Source organism: Scyliorhinus torazame, chromosome 4 (genome assembly GCF_047496885.1).
Source record: "Scyliorhinus torazame isolate Kashiwa2021f chromosome 4, sScyTor2.1, whole genome shotgun sequence".
NCBI lineage: Eukaryota > Metazoa > Chordata > Chondrichthyes > Carcharhiniformes > Scyliorhinidae > Scyliorhinus > Scyliorhinus torazame.
Window position 1 is genome coordinate 80,513,357 of NC_092710.1, and position 18,806 is coordinate 80,532,162.

Here is an 18,806-nt window from a genome sequence, read left to right on the forward strand (position 1 = left end):
ATCTTCGGACTGTGGGAGGAAACCGGAGCACCCGGAGGAAACCCACAGGGGCACAGTGAGAACGTGCAGACTCCACAGACGGTCAAGACATGAATTGAACCCGGGTCTCTGGTGCTGTGAGGCAGCAGTGCTAACCGTGTCACCGATAGGGAGGGTCGTAGGGTCTCAATGAGGTTACAGGGATAGTGAGGCTTGCAGGGGCTGGTGACAGAGATAGATGGAGGTGAGAAGGTTTTTGAAAAGGGACAGATACAGAGAGCACACCTTGAAATAGAGAGTGAGTAACAGGGCGACATACAGCATGAATTCTACCAGCGAAACTTTATTTTTTGGGAATTATTAAACACAACAATGCTTTATTTTCACAACAGAAAAAGATTAGTCAAACTAGAATTGCTCATTCCTTCCAGTGCATTCCCCTCAACTGGAGGCTCTCACACACTCCAAGACACCTATAAAGCCACCAGCTTCTCGTTCAAGGAAATCTGAGCCTGGGTGAGATTCGAGAGGTACGTCACCATCAGCAAGTCCTGCTCGGGGAGAGAAAGAGACCATTAAATAATCCTGGAATGTTACTGCATGGTGAAGAATAAATCCTCCCCAAACCCCTCGATTAGATTCCCGTCTGTAACTCACTCCCGGGTATCTGTTATTTTTCTATAAACCACCCCGAACCTCTCGATTAGATTCCAGTCTGTATCTCACTCCCGGGTATCTGTTATTCTATATATAAACCACCCTGAACCCCTCGATTAGATTCCAGTCTGTAACTCACTTCCGGGTATCTGTTATTTTTCTATAAACCACCCCGAACCTCTCGATTAGATTCCAGTCTGTAACTCACTCCCGGGTTTCAGTTATTCTATATATCAACCACCCGAACCCCTCGATTAGATTCCAGTCTGTAACTCACTCCCGGGTATCTGTTGTTCAATATTTAAACCACCCGAACCCCTCGATTAGATTTCCAGTCTGTAGCTCACACCCGGGTATCTGTTATTCTATATATAAACCACCCTGAACCCCTCGATTAGTTTCCAGTCTGTAACTCACTCCTGGGTATCTGTTATTCTATATATAAACCACCCCAAATCCCTCAATTAGATTCCAGTCTGTAGCTCACTCCCGGGTATCTGTTATTCTATATATAAACCACCCTGAACCCCTCGATTAGTTTCCAGTCTGTAACTCACTCTCGGGTATCTGTTATTCTATATATAAACCACCCCAAATCCCTCGATTAGATTCCAGTCTGTAACTCACTCCCGGGTATCTGTTATTCTATATATAAACCACCCCAAATCCCTCGATTAGATTCCAGACTGTAATTCACTCCCGGGTATCTGTTATTCTATATATAAACCACCCCAAATCCCTCGATTAGATTCCAGTCTGTAGCTCACTCCCGGGTATCTGTTATTCTATAAAAACCACCCTGAACCCCTCGATTAGTTTCCAGTCTGTAACTCACTCCCGGGTATCTGTTGTTCTATATATAAACCACCCGAACCCCTCGATTAGAGTCCAGTCTGTAACTCACTCCTGGGTATCTGTTATTCTATATATAAACCACCCCAAACCCCTCGATTAGTTTCCAGTCTGTAACTCACTCCCGGGTATCTGTTATTCTATATATAAACCACCCCAAATCCCTCGATTAGAGTCCAGTCTGTAACTCACTCCTGGGTATCTGTTATTCTATATATAAACCACCCCAAATCCCTCAATTAGATTCCAGTCTGTAGCTCACACCCGGGTATCTGTTATTCTATATATAAACCACCCTGAACCCCTCGATTAGTTTCCAGTCTGTAACTCACTCCTGGGTATCTGTTATTCTATATATAAACCACCCCAAATCCCTCAATTAGATTCCAGTCTGTAGCTCACTCCCGGGTATCTGTTATTCTATATATAAACCACCCTGAACCCCTCGATTAGTTTCCAGTCTGTAACTCACTCTCGGGTATCTGTTATTCTATATATAAACCACCCCAAATCCCTCGATTAGATTCCAGTCTGTAACTCACTCCCGGGTATCTGTTATTCTATATATAAACCACCCCAAATCCCTCGATTAGATTCCAGACTGTAATTCACTCCCGGGTATCTGTTATTCTATATATAAACCACCCCAAATCCCTCAATTAGATTCCAGTCTGTAGCTCACTCCCGGGTATCTGTTATTCTATAAAAACCACCCTGAACCCCTCGATTAGTTTCCAGTCTGTAACTCACTCCCGGGTATCTGTTGTTCTATATATAAACCACCCGAACCCCTCGATTAGATTCCAGTCTGTAACTCACTCCCGGGTATCTGTTATTCTATATATAAACCACCCGAACCCCTCGATTAGATTCCAGTCTGTAACTCACTTCCGGGTATCTGTTATTCTATATATAAACCACCCGAACCCCTCGATTAGATTCCAGTCTGTAACTCACTCCTGGGTGTCTGTTATTCTATATATAAACCACCCGAACCCCTCGATTAGATTCCAGTCTGTAACTCAGTCCTGGGTATCTGTTATTCTATATATAAACCACCCTGAACCCTTTGATTAGATTTCAGTCTGTAACTCACTCCTGGGTATCCGTTGTTCTGTATATAAACCACCCCAAACCTCTCGATTAGATTCCAGTCTGTAACTCACTCCCGGGTATCTGTTATCCTATATGTAAACCACCAGTATATGTCGATCATATTAGATTTTGGGGACTCACATTGATGTTGCTATTCAGCATAGCTTCGAAATCCTGGGCTGAAATCTTTGGCACCTTGTTAACCAAATCGATGAGAAATCTGCCGACCGTGTTGTCCGCTGTGACTTTGCCTGACTGGAGAGGGACGGAATGGAATTTATTAATTGTGTACCAGCTGGCCTAATGGCTGGTTTTTTTTTTTTAACATTATTGACAGCCTCTTGTTGTATCTGGCAAAGTCAGCAATTTATTCCCCATCCCTAATTGCCCTTCAGAAGATGGTGAGCTGCCTTCTTGAACCGCTGCAGTCCCTGAGGTGTAGGTACACCCGCTGTGCTGTGAGGGAGGGAGTTCCAGGATGTTGCCCCAGCGACAGTGAAGGAACGGCGATATATTTCCAAGTCAGGGTGGTGAGTGACTTGGAGGGGAACCTCCAGGTGGTGGGGTTCCCAGGTATCTACTGCTCTTGTCCTTCTAGATGGTAGGGGTCGTGGGTTTGGAAGGTGCTGTCGAAGGAGTTCCTGTATCTTGAAGATGGTACATAGGGCTGCCACAGTGCATCGGTGGTGCAGGGAGTACCATCAAGGGGAGAGTTACTTAAAGGGATGACAGTGGATAGACAATGGCAAACATTCAAGGAACACATGGGGGAACTACAGCAACTGTTCATTGCTGTCTGGCACAAAAGCAAAGGGGGTAAGAGGGCCAATCCATAGCTTATAAAAGGAAATTAGAAATAGCATCCGATACAAGGAAGAAGCATACATATTGGCCAAGAAAAATAATAGGATTGGGAGCAGTTTAGAATTCAGCAAAGAAGGACAAAGGGATTGATTAAGAAGGGTAAAGTACAGTATGAAAGGAAGCTTGCAGGGAACATAAAGACTGACAGAAAGAGTTTCTACAGATATGTGAAGAGAAAGAGGTTGGTAAAGAGAAATGTAGGCCCCCTACAGACAGAAATAGGGGAATTCATAATAAGGGACAAAGAAATGGCTGAGCAATTGAATACATACTTTGGTTCTGTCTTCACAAATGAGGACACAAATCAGATCCCAGAAATGTTGGAGAATGAAAGGTTTAGTGAGAGGGAGGAACTGAGGGAGATCAACATTAGTAGAGAAATGGTGCTGGGAAAACTGATGGGATTGAAGGCGGATAAATCCCCAGGGCCTGAGAATCTGCATCCCAGAGTGCTGAAGGAGGTGGCTCTGGAAATAGTGGATGCATTGGTGGTCATCTTCCGGGATTCTGTAGACTCTGGAACTGTCCCTGCAGATTGGAGGGTAGCTCACGTCACTCCGATCTTCAAAAAGGGAGGTAGAGAGAAAGCAGGGAATTATAGACCAGTAAGCCTAACATCGGTAGAGGGGAAAATTCTTGAATCCATTATCAAGGACTTCATAACGGAACATTTAGAAAGCAGTGGCGGGATCAGTCAGAGTCAGCATAGATTTATGAAGGGAAAATCATGCTTGACATTAATCTGTCGGAAATCTTTGAAGAGGTAACCAGTACAGTCGACAAGGGGGAGCCAGTCTATTTGGACTTTCAGAAGGCATTTGACAAAGTCCCGCATAAGATATTATTGTGCAAAATTAAAGCGCATGGGATTGGGGAAACGTACTGAGGTGGATAGAAAACTGGTTGGCAGAGAGGGAACAAAGAGTAGGGATTAATGGGTCCTTTTCAAATTGGCAGACAGTAACTAGTGGGGTACCACCGGGATCGGTGCTGGGACACCAGCTATTCACAATATATATTAATGATTTAGATGAGGGAACAAAATGTAACATCTCAAAGTTTGCAGATGATACCAAGTTGGGTGGGAGGGTGAATTGTGACGAGGATGCAGGAATCCTACAGCAAGATCTGGACAGGTTGGGCGAGTGGGCAAACCAATGGCAGATGCAGTATAATTTGGATAAATGTGAGGTTATTCATTTTGGAAGCAAAAACAGGAAGGCAGATTACTACCTGAATGGTTGTAAATTGGGAGAGGGGTGTGTGCAGCGAGACCTGGGTGTCCTTGTGCACCATTCGCTGAAGGTAAACATGCAGGTGCAGCAGGCGGTAAAGAAGGCTAATGGTATGTTGGCCTTCATTGCGAGAGGTTTTGAGTATAGCAGCAGGGATGTGTTGCTGCAATTGTATCGGGCCTTGGTGAGGACTTGGGAGTATTGTGTGCAGTTTTGGTCTCCTTCTCTGAGGAAGGATGTTCTTGTTCTCGAGGGAGTGCAGCGAAGGTTTACCAGACTGATTCCAGGGATGGCGGGACTGTCATATGAGGAGAGTGACAGGGTTGGGATTGTTCTCGCTGGAGTTCAGAAGAATGAGGGGGGATCTCAGAGACACTTATAAAATTCTAAGAGGACTAGACAGGGTAGATGCAGGGAAGATGTCACCAATGATGGTGTGTCCAGAACCAGGGGGCACAGCCTGAGGATTCAGGGTAAACCATTTCAGACCGAGATAAGGAGACATTTCTTCACACAAAAAGTGGTGAGCCTGTGGAATTCATCACCACAGGAAGTAGTTGATGCTAAAACTTTGAATATATTCAAGAGGCGGCTGGATATAGCACTTGGGGAGAATGGGATCAAAGGCTATGGGGAGAAAGCAGGATTAGGCTATTGAGTTGGATGATCAGCCCTGATCGTGATGAATGGCGGAGCAGGCTTGAAGGGCCAAAAGGCCTCCTCCTGCTCCTATCTCCTATGTATATTAGACTATTCTATCGATGCAAGGGGGCCGCTGTAAGGCACAAGTCAGGAGTGTGATGGAATACTCCCCACTTGCCTGGGTGAGTGCAGCTCCAACAACACTGAAGCTCAACACCAGCCAGGACAAAGCAGCCCCACTTGATTGCTCCCCCTCCACAAACATTCACTCCCTCCACCACCGATACACACTTTTACTAAGTAAAAAGGATTCTATTGGCTAGAGGGGGTTCCAGAGATAAGGAGGGTTGTAGGGGCTGGAGGAGGTTACAGAGATAGGGAGGGTTGGAGGGGTTGTAGGAGGTTACAGAGATAGGGAGGGTTGTAGGGGATGGAGGAGGTTACAGAGATAGGGAAGGGATTGATGAGGAATTTGAATCGAAGGGCAAGAATATTAAAATTGAGGCTTTGCTGGGCTGGGAAGTAATGTTGGTCAGCTCGCACAGAGGTGGGGTTTGATGAATCACTGGGATTTGCTGAGGATTCGGCACGGGGAATTTCCTACCCTTAGGTGGCGAGTGAGGAGTGGGGTGGAACGTGTGGTTGGACAATGGAGGACAGAAACTCGCCGGCGCCGCACCCCACCCCGGACTCACCAGAACCTCCTCGGCATATTGAAGGATGGTGCTCAGCATGTCCTGGATGTGGGCGGCTGAAGTGCCCACTTGCTGCAGATCACTGGACAAGGTGATGGTCCGATTGGGGCTGGTCCTTGTCCTCTGGATCACGTCCACTGAGGCAGGGTGGGGGGGAGAAGCAAGGACACAAAGAGCAATTATAACCAGACCCAAGGAATTCAACCACAAGAGGCCATTCAGCCCATTTCACCTCAGCCAAGAGGCGAATCACCCAGTGTGCCACTTCCCCCACCCAACGCTTTTCTCGAAAGCCTCGACTGAAGCTGCCTCCACCACGCGCTCGTACAGTGTCTTTCCCAGACCCGAACCACTCGATGGGTAAAGCGTTTTCTTCTCATGACTCCGCTGCTGCTTTCAACAGTCACGATCCGCCTCTCGCATACTCGACCCTTCCACCAATGGGAATGTTTTTTCATCCTCCATGATGTTGAACATCTTTATTAAATGTCCTCTGGGTTTTCTAACCAAGGGCAACAGTTCCAACTTCCCCAATCCTCAGAACGGAAGTTTCCCATCCTGGGAACCAATCAGAGGCGTTTACAGCTCAGGAGGCCATTCGGCCCATCGTGTCCATGTCGCTCGAAGATCTGACACCACCAATCCCATTTTACAGCGCTTAAGACCCTAGAGGTTGTGGCAGTGCAAGTGCATATCTGAATACTTCTGGAATGTTCTGAGAGTTTCTGACTCCACCACCCTTTGGCAGTGAATTCCAGACTCCCACCACCCTCTGGGTGAAAAGGATTCTCCTCAACTCCCGTCCGAGCCTCCTCCCTTAAATCCATGCCCCTGGTTATCGACCCCTCAGCTAATGGAAAAAGTGCCTTCTTTCCTAAACACCCGATCTCTAACCCCTCATAATCTTATAAACCCTCTGTCAGGTTCCCACTCAACCGTCACTGCTCCAAAGGAAAACAGCTCCAGTCCCTCCAATCTTTCCTCGTAGCTCAGACCCCAGGTAACTTCCTGGTAAACATCCTCTGCACTCTCTTCAGTGCAATCAAATCCTTCTTGTAATAGATTTAGATTTATCGAGGTACACTGAAAAGTAATGTTCAGCATACAATCCAGGCACATCAGACTAGGAGGTCCTTCTGCTCCACCGCCCGCCCTTTCCTATGCCTCTCCATGTTCTTCCTATCCAAAGAAGTCACTTCACAATTTTCATCTGGCACAAATCCACAAGCCGATGTCCGCTTGAAGCGATCGCGGTACTCAGAATTTCCTTGTGTCACCGGCAAAGGTTTCCCCAGTACATGTTCGCAGCCCGTCTCCCACCGAGGGGAGAGTCTGGAGACAGGAGCCTCTCAGTCCCGTCTCTCACCGAGGGGAGAGTCTGGAGACAGGAGCCTCTCAATCCCACCTGTCACCGAGGGGAGTGTCTGGAGACAGGAGTCTCCCAATCCCACCTGTCACCGAGGGGAGAGTCTGGAGACAGGAGTCTCTCGGTCCCGTCTCTCACCGAGGGGAGAGTCTGGAGACAGGAGCCTCTCAGTCCCGTCTCTCACCGAGGGGAGAGTCTGGAGACAGGAGCCTCTCAATCCCGCCTGTCACCGAGGGGAGTGTCTGGAGACAGGAGTCTCCCAATCCCACCTGTCACCGAGGGGAGAGTCTAGAGACAGGAGCCTCTCAATCCCACCTGTCACCGAGGGGAGAGTCTGGAGACAGGAGTCTCTCAATCCCGTCTCTCACCGAGGGGAGAGTCTGGAGACAGGAGCCTCTCAATCCCACCTGTCACCGAGGGGAGAGTCTGGAGACAGGAGCCTCTCAATCCCACCTGTCACCGAGGGGAGAGTCTGGGGACAGGAGCCTCTCAATCCCACCTGTCACCGAGGGGAGAGTCTGGAGACAGGAGCCTCTCAATCCTGCCTGTCACCGAGGGGAGAGTCTGGAGACAGGAGCCTCTCAGTCCCGTCTCTCACCAAGGGGAGAGTCTGGGGACAGGAGCCTCTCAATCTCGTCTCTCACCGAGGGGAGAGTCTGGAGACAGGAGTCTCTCAATCCCGTCTCTCACCGAGGGGAGAGTCTGGAGACAGGAGTCTCTCAATCCCGTCTCTCACCGAGGGGAGAGTCTGGAGACAGGAGCCTCTCAATCCCGTCTCTCACCGAGGGGAGCGTCTGGAGACAGGAGCCTCTCAATCCCGTCTCTCACCGAGGGGAGAGTCTGGGGACAGGAGCCCCTCAGTCCCGTCTCTCACCGAGGGAAGAGTCTGGAGACAGGAGTCTCCCAATCCCATCTCTCACCGAGGGAAGAGTCTGGGGACAGGAGCCTCTCAATCCCGGCTCTCACCAAGGGGAGGGTGTGGGGACAGGAGCCTCTCAGTCCCGTCTCTCACCGAGGGGAGAGTCTGGAGACAGGAGTCTCTCAATCTGACACTCACCGAGGGGAGAGTCTGGAGACAGGAGTCTCTCAATCCCGTCTCTCACCGAGGGGAGAGTCTGGAGACAGGAGTCACTCAATCCCGTCTCTCACCGAGGGGAGAGTCTGGAGACAGGAGCCTCTCAATCCCGGCTCTCACCGAGTCGAGAGTCGGGAGACAGGAGCCTCTCAACCCCGTCTCTCACCGAGGGGAGTCTGGAGACAGGAGTCTCTCAATCCCGACACTCACCGAGTGGAGAGTCTGGAGACAGGAGTCACTCAATCCCATCTCTCACCGAGGGGAGAGTCTGGAGACAGGAGTCTCTAAATCCGGTCTCTCACCGAGGTTAGAGTTCGGGGACAGGAGCCTCTCAGTCCCGTCTCTCACCGAGGGGAGAGTCCGGGGACAGGAGCCTCTCAGTCCCGTCTCTCACCGAGGGGAGAGTCTGGAGACAGGAGCCTCTCAATGCCGTCTCTCACCGAGGGGAGCGTCTGGGGACAGGAGTCTCTCAGTCCCGTCTCTCACCGAGGGGAGAGTCTGGGGACAGGAGTCTCTCGGTCCCGTCTCTCACCGAGGGGAGAGTCTGGGGACAGGAGTCTCTCGATCCCGTCTCTCACCGAGAGGAGCGTCTGGAGACAGGAGTCTCTCAGTCCCGTCTCTCACCGAGGGGAGAGTCTGGGGACAGGAGTCTCTCGGTCCCGTCTCTCACCGAGGGGAGAGTCTAGAGGCAGGAGCCTCTCAATCCCGTCTCTCACCGAGGGGAGAGTCTGGGGACAGGGGTCTCTCGATCCCGTCTCACCGAGGGGAGAGTCTGGGGACAGGAGTCTCTCAATCCCGTCTCTCACCGAGGAGGGGTCTAGAGACAGGAGCCTCTCAACCCAGTCTCTCACCCAGGGGAGAGTCTGGAGACAGGAGTCTCCCAATCCCGTCTCTCACCGAGGGGAGAGTCTGGGAACAGGAGCCTCTCGGTCCCGTCTCTCACCGAGGGGAGAGTCTGGAGACAGGAGTCTCCCAATCCCGTCTCTCACCGAGGGGAGAGTCTGGAGACAGGAGTCTCCCAATCCCGTCTCTCACCGAGGGGAGAGTCTGGAGACAGGAGTCTCCCAATCCCGTCTCTCACCGAGGGGAGAGTCTGGAGACAGGAGTCTCCCAATCCCGTCTCTCACCGAGGGGAGAGTCTGGGGACAGGAGTCTCTCAATCCCGTCTTCCACCGAGGGGAGAGTCTGGAGACAGGAGCCTCTCAGTCCTGTCTCTCACCGAGGGGAGAGTCTGGAGACAGGAGTCTCCCAATCCCGTCTCTCACCGAGGGGAGAGTCTGGAGACAGGAGTCTCCCAATCCCGTCTCTCACCGAGGGGAGAGTCTGGAGACAGGAGTCTCCCAATCCCGTCTCTCACCGAGGGGAGAGTCTGGAGACAGGAGTCTCCCAATCCCGTCTCTCACCGAGGGGAGAGTCTGGAGACAGGAGTCTCCCAATCCCGTCTCTCACCGAGGGGAGAGTCTGGGGACAGGAGTCTCTCAATCCCGTCTTCCACCGAGGGGAGAGTCTGGAGACATAAGAACATAAGAACTAGGAGCAGGAGTAGGCCATCTGGCCCCTCGAGCCTGCTCCACCATTCAATGAGATCATGGCTGATCTTTTGTGGACTCAGCTCCACTTTCCGGCCCGAACACCATAACCCTTAATCCCTTTATTCGTCAAAAAACTATCTATCTTTATCTTAAAAACATTTAATGAAGGAGCCTCTACTGCTTCACTGGGCAAGGAATTCCATAGATTCACAACCCTTTGGGTGAAGAAGTTCCTCCTAAACTCAGTCCTAAATCTACTTCCCCTTATTTTGAGGCTATGCCCCCTAGTTCTGCTTTCACCCGCCAGTGGAAACAACCTGCCCGCATCTATCCTGTCTATTCCCTTCATAATTGTATATTATATTATATTTCTATAAGATCCCCCCTCATCTTTCTACAGGAGTCTCTCAATCCCGTCTCTCACAGAGGGGAGAGTCTGGAGAAAGGAGCCTCTCAATCCCGTCTCTCACCGAGGGGAGTGTCTGGGGACAGGAGCCTCTCAATCCCGTCTCACTGAGGGAGAGTCTGGCGACAGGAGCCTCTCAGTCCCGTCTCTCACCGAGGGGAGAGTCTGGAGACAGGAGTCTCTCAATCCCGTCTCTCACCGAGGGGAGTGTCTGGAGACAGGGGTCTCTCGATCCTGTCTCACCGAGGGGAGACTCTGGGGGCCCTGAGCTGGGAAATCACTTACCTCCGATTCGTTCAGTGTCGTAATACACATACTTCACAGTCAGGGGTGTGAACATCACTCCCATTGTCTTCCCAGGAACTCCAAGGGGCGTGCTGAGAGAGAAAAGAGAGAGATTTTTCGAGAATATTCACCATACATTTCTAATCGTAAACATGTTGAAATAAGGCACCACAACATGGCGCAGGCCCTGAACTCCAGCCTGGGCCACTCGTGCTTACCTGACATAAGCCTTAATGATCATTCGTCCATCTTGTAACATCGTATCCACGGTGATGTGGACAGGATTCTGGGCTTCCCGACTGTAATATTCGTGAATGAGCACCGAGTGCTCAGTGATATCATGACCAGTAGCAAACCTGGAATTCAAAAACAGGTTAATTCCAGCTCACTTCCCCAAGGAGATATCTGTACACTGACTGGTGTCTCTCAGTCTCTCTCTCTCAGGGAGATATCTGCACACTGACTGGTGTCTCTCAGTCTCTCTCTCTCAGGGAGATATCTGTACACTGACTGGTGTCTCTCAGTCTCTCTCTCTCAGGGAGATATCTGCACACTGACTGGTGTCTCTCAGTCCCTCTCTCTCAGGGAGATATCTGTACACTGACTGGTGTCACTCAGTCTCTCTCTCTCAGGGAGATATCTGTACACTGACTGGTGTCTCTCAGTCTCTCTCTCTCTCAGGGAGATATCTGCACACTGACTGGTGTCTCTCAGTCTCTCTCTCTCAGGGAAATATCTGTACACTGACTGGTGTCTCTCAGTCCCCTCTCTCAGGGAGATATCTGTACACTGACTGGTGTCTCTCAGTCTTTCTCTCTCTCTCGGAGATATCTGTACACTGACTGGTGTCTCTCAGTCCCTGTCTCTCAGGGAGATATCTGTACACTGACTGGGGTCTCTCAATCCCTCTCTCTCAGGGAGATATCTGCATCTGTACACTGACTGGTGTCTCTCAGTAACTCTCTCTCTCTCTCGGAGATATCTGTACACTGACTGGTGGGTCTCAGTTCCTCTCTCTCAGGGATATCTGTACACTGACTGGTGTCTCTCAGTCCCTCTCTCTCCGGGAGATATCTGTACACTGACTGGTGTCTCTCAGTAACTCTCTCTCTCTCTCGGAGATATCTGTACACTGACTGGTGTGTCTCAGTTCCTCTCTCTCAGGGAGATATCTGTACACTGACTGGTGTCTCTCAGTCTCTCTCTCGGAGATATCTGTACACTGACTGGTGTCTCACAGTCCCTCTCTCTCAGGGAGATATCTGTACACTGACTGGTGTCTCTCAGTCTCTCTCTCAGGGAGATATCTGTACACTGACTGGTGTCTCTCAGTAACTCTCTCTCTCTCGGAGATATCTGTACACTGACTGGTGTCTCTCAATCCCTCTCAGGGAGATATCTGCATCTGTACACTGACTGGTGTCTCTCAGTCTCTCTCAGGGAGATATCTGTACACTGACTGGTGTCTCTCAGTCCCTCTGTCAGGGAGATATCTGTTCACTGGTGTCTCTCGGTCCCCTCTCTCAGGGAGATATCTGTACACTGACTGGTGTCTCCAAGTCTCTCTCTCAGGGAGATATCTGTACACTGACTGGTGTCTCTCAGTCACTCTCTCAGGGAGATATCTGGACACTGACTGGTGTCTCTCAGTCCCTCTCTCTCAGGGAGATATCTGTACACTGACTGGTGTCTCTCAGTCACTCTCTCAGGGAGATATCTGGACACTGACTGGTGTCTCTCAGTCCCTCTCGCTCAGGGAGATATCTGTACACTGACTGGTGTCTATCAGTCTCTCTCAGGGAGATATCTGGACACTGACTGGTGTCTCTCAGTCCCTCTCTCTCAGGGAGCTATCTGTACACTGACAGGTGTCTCTCAGTCCCTCTCTCTCAGGGAGATATCTGTACACTGACTGGTGTCTCTCAGCGAGATATCTGTACACTGACTGGTGTCTGCCAGTCCCTCTCTCTCAGGGAGATATCTGTCCACTGACTGGTGTCTCCCAGTCCCTCTCTCTCAGGGAGATATCTGTGCACTGACTGTTGTCTCTCAGTGCCTCTCTCTCAGGGAGATATCTGTACCCTGACTGGTGTTTCTCAGTCCCTCTCTCTCAGGGAGATATCTGTGCACTGACTGGTGTCTGTCAGTCCCTCTCTCTCAGGGAGATATCTGTACACTGACTGGTGTCTCCCAGTCCCTCGCTCTCAGGGATATATCTGTACACTGACTGGTGTTGCTCTCTCCATCTCCCATGCTTGCTGTACTTACCAGCCCACTATCACCTCGTTGGGTGCCACTTTCTTGTGCAACTCGTACATGTTCTTGGCGAACTCCATGTCAACAGCCACCTGCGAATTGTATGAAAATAAAAGTGCAAGGTCACATTTGGGGGCTGCAGGGGAGAGGACAGCGCAGACAACAAAACATCACTTTTACCCGAGTTAAACAAGAAAGAATGTGCATTTCAATGAAGCTGCAAAACTGACACGTCCCTCAATTAAACCACAATCATTGCCCCCCTCCAGTCCCAGGTTACCGTACCTCATCCTCGGACTCGTTGTGTGGAACAGAGAAACAATTTGTGATCTCTACAGTATGTTTATCCACGGTGCCTGAGAAAGAGAAATAACGGAATAAATAACCCGACAAAGGTATACAATCGCCAGACATGAATGAGTCCCTGGCATTTGGAGGGGTGCTAGCAAGGCTAGACAGGTAGACTGAGGGGAGTTGGGAAGGGGGAAGAGACAGATAGGCAGACGGGGTGGGGGGGGGGGGAAGTGGGGAAGAGACAGGCAGACGGGGGTGGGGGGGGTGGGAGGAGGAGAGACAGGCAGACGGGGTGGGGGGGGGGGGGAAAGAGAGGAGAGACAGGGAGGCTGGGGGGAAAGAGGAGAGACGACAGGCCGGGGGGGGGGGGGGGGGGGGGGGGGCGGACACAGCCGGGGGGGCGGGGACGACACAGCCGGGGGGGGGGGGGGGGGGAGACAGACACAGCCGGGGGGGGGGGGGAGAGAGACACAGCCGGGGAGGGGGGACGACACACAGGCCGGGGGGGGGAGGGACACAGCCGGGGGGGGGGGCGGGAAGAGACACAGGCCGGGGGGGGGAGAGACACAGCCGGGGGGGGAGAACACACAGCCGGGGGGAGGGGGGGGGGAGACACAGCCGGGGGAGGGAGACACAGGCCGGGGCGGGACACACACACAGGCCGGGGGGGGGGGGGGGGGGGGGGGGGGACACGCAGCCGGGAAGGGGGGGGTGGGGGTGGGGGACACAGCCGGGGGGGGGGGGGGGGGGGGGTCGGGGGGACGGACACAGCCGGGGGGGGGGGGGGGGGGGGGGGGGGGGGGGGACACACAGGCCGGGGGGACGACGGGCACAGGCCCGGGGGGGGGGGGGGGGGGACAAGGCGGGGGGGGGGGGGGGGAGGAGACACAGGCCGGGGTGGGGGAAGAGAGACACAGGCCCGGGGGGGGGGGGGGGGGGGGGGGGACACAGGCCGGGGGACGACGGGCACAGGCCGGGGGGGGGGGGGGGGGGACAAGGCGGGGGGGGGGGGGGACGGGGGGGGGGGGGGGACGGGGGGGGGGGGAGAGACACAGGCCGGGGTGGGGGGAAGAGAGACACAGGCCCGGGGGGGGGGGGGGACACGACTCAGGTCCGGGGGAGGGGGTGGGGAGACACACACACAGGCCAGGGGGGGGGGGGGGGGGGGGGGGGGGGAAGAGAGACAGCGGGAAGGGGGGGGGACCAGCGGGGGGGGGCAGCCGGGGGGGGTCGGGGGGACGGGACACAGCCGGGGGGGGGGGGGGGGGGGGGGGGGGGGGGGGGGGGGGGGGGGGGGGGGGGGGAGGGGGGGGGGGGGGGGGGGGGGGGGGGGGGGGGGGGGGGGGGGGGGGGGGGGGGGGGGGGGGGGGGGGGGGGGGGGGGGGGGGGGGGGGGGGGGGGGGGGGGGGGGGGGGGGGGGGGGGGGGGGGGGGGGGGGGGGGGGGGGGGGGGAGCGGGGGGAGGGGGGGGGGGGGGGGGGGGGGGCGGGGGGGGGGGGGGGGGGGGGGGAGGGGACGGGGGGGGGGGGGCCGGGGGGGGCGGGGGGACGGGAGCGGGGGGGGGGGGGGGGGGGACACAGGCCGGGGGACGACGGGGCACAGGCCGGGGGGGGGGGGGCGGGACACAGGCCCGGGGGGGGGGGGGGGGGATAGAAGAGAGACACAGGCCGGGGGGGGGGGGGGGGGGGGGGGAGAGACACAGCCGGGGGAGGGGGAGACACAGCCGGTGGGGTGGGGGGGGGGCACAGCCGGGTGACGGGACACAGACGGGGGTGGGGACGGGACACAGCCGGGGGAAGCCACAGCCGGGGGGGGGGGGGGGGGACACAGCCGGGGGAGGGAGACACAGGCCGGAGGGGGACACACACACAGGCCGGGGGGGGGGGGGGGGGGGGGGGGGGGACACACAGGCCGGGGGGGGGGGGGGGGGGGGAAGACAGCCGGGGGGGGGGGATGGGGGATGACACAGCTGGGGGGGGGCACAGCCGGGGGACGACGACAGACACAGCCGGGGGGGGGGGGGAGACACAGCCTGGGAGGGGGGGGGAGGGAGAGACACAGCCGGGAGGGGGGGGGACACAGCCGGGGGGGGGGGGGGGGGGGGGGAGGGACACAGCCGGGGGGGGGGGGGGGGGGGGGGGACACAGCCGGGGGGGGGGGGGACACACACAGCCGGGGGGGGGGGGGGACACAGCCGGGGGGGGGGGGACACACAGCCGGGGGAGGGGGGGGGGGAGAAGAGAGACACAGCCGGGAGGGGGGGGGGGGGGAGACACAGCCGGGGGAGGGGGGGAGACACAGCCGGGGGAGGGGGGGAGACAGCCGGGGGAGGGGGGGGGGGAAAGAGAGACACAGGCGGGGGGGGGGGGGGGAAGAGACACAGACGGGGAGGGAGACACAGCCGGGGGAGGGGGGGACACAGCCGGGGGAGGGGGGGACACAGCCGGGGGAGGGGGGGACACAGCCGGGGGAGGGGGGGACACAGCCGGGGGAGGGGGGGACACAGCCGGGGGGGGGGGGGGACACAGCCGGGGGAGGGGGGGGGGGGGGACACAGCCGGGGGAGGGGGGGGGGGGGGACACAGCCGGGGGAGGGGGGGGGGGACCACAGCCGGGGGAGGGGGGGGGGGGGACACAGCCGGGGGAGGGGGGGGAGACAGCCGGGGGAGGGGGGGAAAGAGAGACACAGGCGGGGGGGGGGGGGGGGGGGGGAGAGGACACAGGCGGGGGGGGAGAGACACAGGCGGGGGAGGAGACAGGCGGGGGGAGACAGGCGGGGGGAGACAGGCGGGGGGGGAGAGACAGGCGGGGGGGGGGAGACAGGCGGGGGGGGGAGACAGGCGGGGGGGGAGACAGGCGGGGGGGGGGGGAGACGGGGGGGGGGAGACAGGCGGGGGGGAGACAGGCGGGGGGGGGGGGGGAGACAGGCGGGGGGGGGGGGAGACAGGCGGGGGGGGGGGGGAGACAGGCGGGGGGGGGGGGGAGACAGGCGGGGGGGGGGGGAGACAGGCGGGGGGGGGGGAGACAGGCGGGGGGGGGAGACAGGCGGGGGGGGGGGAGACAGGCGGGGGGGGGAGACAGGCGGGGGGGGGGAGACAGGCGGGGGGGGGGAGACAGGCGGGGGGGGGGAGACAGGCGGGGGGGGGGGGAGACAGGCGGGGGGGGGGGAGACAGGCGGGGGGGGGGGAGACAGGCGGGGGGGGGGGAGACAGGCGGGGGGGGGGAGACAGGCGGGGGGGGGGGGGAGACAGGCGGGGGGGGAGACAGGCGGGGGGGGGGGGAGACAGGCGGGGGGGGGGAGACAGGCGGGGGGGGAGACAGGCGGGGGGGGGGGAGGAGACAGGCGGGGGGGGGGGAGGAGACAGGCGGGGGGGGGGGGGGGGGGGAGGAGACAGGCGGGGGGGGGAGGAGACAGGCGGGGGGGGGGGGGAGGAGACAGGCGGGGGGGGGAGACAGACAGGCGGGGGGGGAGACAGACAGGCGGGGGGGGGAGACAGGCGGGGGGGGGGGGAGACAGGCGGGGGGGGGGAGACAGGCGGGGGGGGGAGACAGGCGGGGGGGGGGGAGACAGGCGGGGGGGGACAGGCGGGGGGGGGGGGGGGGGGGGGGGGGGACAGGCGGGGGGGGGGGGGGGGACAGGCGGGGGGGGGGGGACAGGCGGGGGGGGGGGGACAGGCGGGGGGGGGGGGGGACAGGCGGGGGGGGGGGGGGGACAGGCGGGGGGGGGGGGGAGACAGGCGGGGGGGGGGGGGAGACAGGCGGGGGGGGGGGGAACGACAGGCGGGGGGGGGGGGGAGACAGGCGGGGGGGGGGGGGAGACAGGCGGGGGGGGGGGGGAGACAGGCGGGGGGGGGGGGAGACAGGCGGGGGGGGGGGGAGACAGGCGGGGGGGGGGGGAGACAGGCGGGGGGGGGGGGAGACAGGCGGGGGGGGGGAGAGACAGGCGGGGGGGGGGGGAGACAGGCGGGGGGGGGGGAGACACAGGCGGGGGGGGGGGGAGACAGGCGGGGGGGGGGGAGAGACAGGCGGGGGGGGGGGGAGACAGGCGGGGGGGGGGGGGAGACAGGCGGGGGGGGGGGGAGACAGGCGGGGGGGGGGGAGACAGGCGGGGGGGGGGGGAGACAGGCGGGGGGGGGGGGGAGACAGGCGGGGGGGGGGGGAGACAGGCGGGGGGGGGGGGGAGAGACAGGCGGGGGGGGGGGGAGAGACAGGCGGGGGGGGGGGGAGACAGGCGGGGGGGGGGGGGGGGAGACAGGCGGGGGGGGGGGGGGAGACAGGCGGGGGGGGGGGGGGAGACAGGCGGGGGGGGGGGGAGACAGGCGGGGGGGGGGGAGACAGGCGGGGGGGGGGGGAGACAGGCGGGGGGGGGGGGAGACAGGCGGGGGGGGGGAGACAGGCGGGGGGGGGGGAGACAGGCGGGGGGGGGGGGGAGACAGGCGGGGGGGGGGGGGGAGACAGGCGGGGGGGGGGGGTAGACAGGCGGGGGGGGGGGAGACAGGCGGGGGGGGGGGGAGACAGGCGGGGGGGGGGGAGACAGGCGGGGGGGGGGGGAGACAGGCGGGGGGGGGGAGACAGGCGGGGGGGGGGAGACAGGCGGGGGGGGGGAGACAGGCGGGGGGGGGGGAGACAGGCGGGGGGGGGGAGACAGGCGGGGGGGGGGGGAGACAGGCGGGGGGGGGGGGGAGACAGGCGGGGGGGGGGGGAGACAGGCGGGGGGGGGGGGGAGACAGGCGGGGGGGGGAGACAGGCGGGGGGGGGGGGAGACAGGCGGGGGGGGGGGGAGACAGGCGGGGGGGGGGGAGACAGGCGGGGGGGGGAGACAGGCGGGGGGGGGGGAGACAGGCGGGGGGGGGGGGAGACAGGCGGGGGGGGGGGGGGGAGACAGGCGGGGGGGGGGGGAGACAGGCGGGGGGGGGGGGGGGAGACAGGCGGGGGGGGGGGGAGACAGGCGGGGGGGGGGAGACAGGCGGGGGGGGGGGGGAGACAGGCGGGGGGGGGGGGGGAGACAGGCGGGGGGGGGGGAGACAGGCGGGGGGGGGGGAGACAGGCGGGGGGGGGGGGAGACAGGCGGGGGGGGGGGGGGGGAGACAGGCGGGGGGGGGGGGGGGGAGACAGGCGGGGGGGGGGGGAGACAGGCGGGGGGGGGGGAGACAGGCGGGGGGGGGGGGAGACAGGCGGGGGGGGGGGGGGAGACAGGCGGGGGGGGGGGGGGGAGACAGGCGGGGGGGGGGGGGAGACAGGCGGGGGGGGGGGGGGAGACAGGCGGGGGGGGGGGGGAGACAGGCGGGGGGGGTCTCCTCCTCCCTCTCACCCAGGAGGGTGCCGATCACCCGCTTGGCCTCCTCGTTGCGCCGCTCGCTGCTGTCGGCGATGGAGCAGAGGACCACCGGGTGGATGCGGAGCAGAGGCCCGTAACCCGCCATGGCGCCGGAGAGAGGGAGGGGCGGGGCCTGCCAACACGAGGGCGTGCGGGAGGGGCGCGGCTGGCAGAGGGCGCCCGGCGGCGATTGGTCAGTCCTCCTGTCCGTCAGCCAAGCCCCATCCTCCTTCGACAGACCGGCCGTCCATTAGCCAG

At 59.6% G+C, this 18,806-nt stretch overlaps 1 protein-coding gene across 1 annotated transcript; it reads right to left on the reverse strand.

The window, feature by feature from the left end:
- Positions 1-306: 306 nt before the first annotated feature.
- On the reverse strand, positions 307-18,719 carry eif3f (eukaryotic translation initiation factor 3, subunit F). Its single transcript, XM_072498318.1, has 8 exons — positions 18,543-18,719; positions 13,225-13,295; positions 12,952-13,031; positions 10,902-11,039; positions 10,684-10,775; positions 6,020-6,156; positions 2,725-2,838; positions 307-530 (listed from the first exon to the last, which is right to left on the reverse strand). Exons 1-8 carry the CDS (start codon positions 18,652-18,654, stop codon positions 453-455), a joined length of 822 nt encoding a protein of 273 aa, XP_072354419.1. The 5' UTR covers positions 18,655-18,719; the 3' UTR covers positions 307-452.
- Positions 18,720-18,806: the final 87 nt, after the last annotated feature.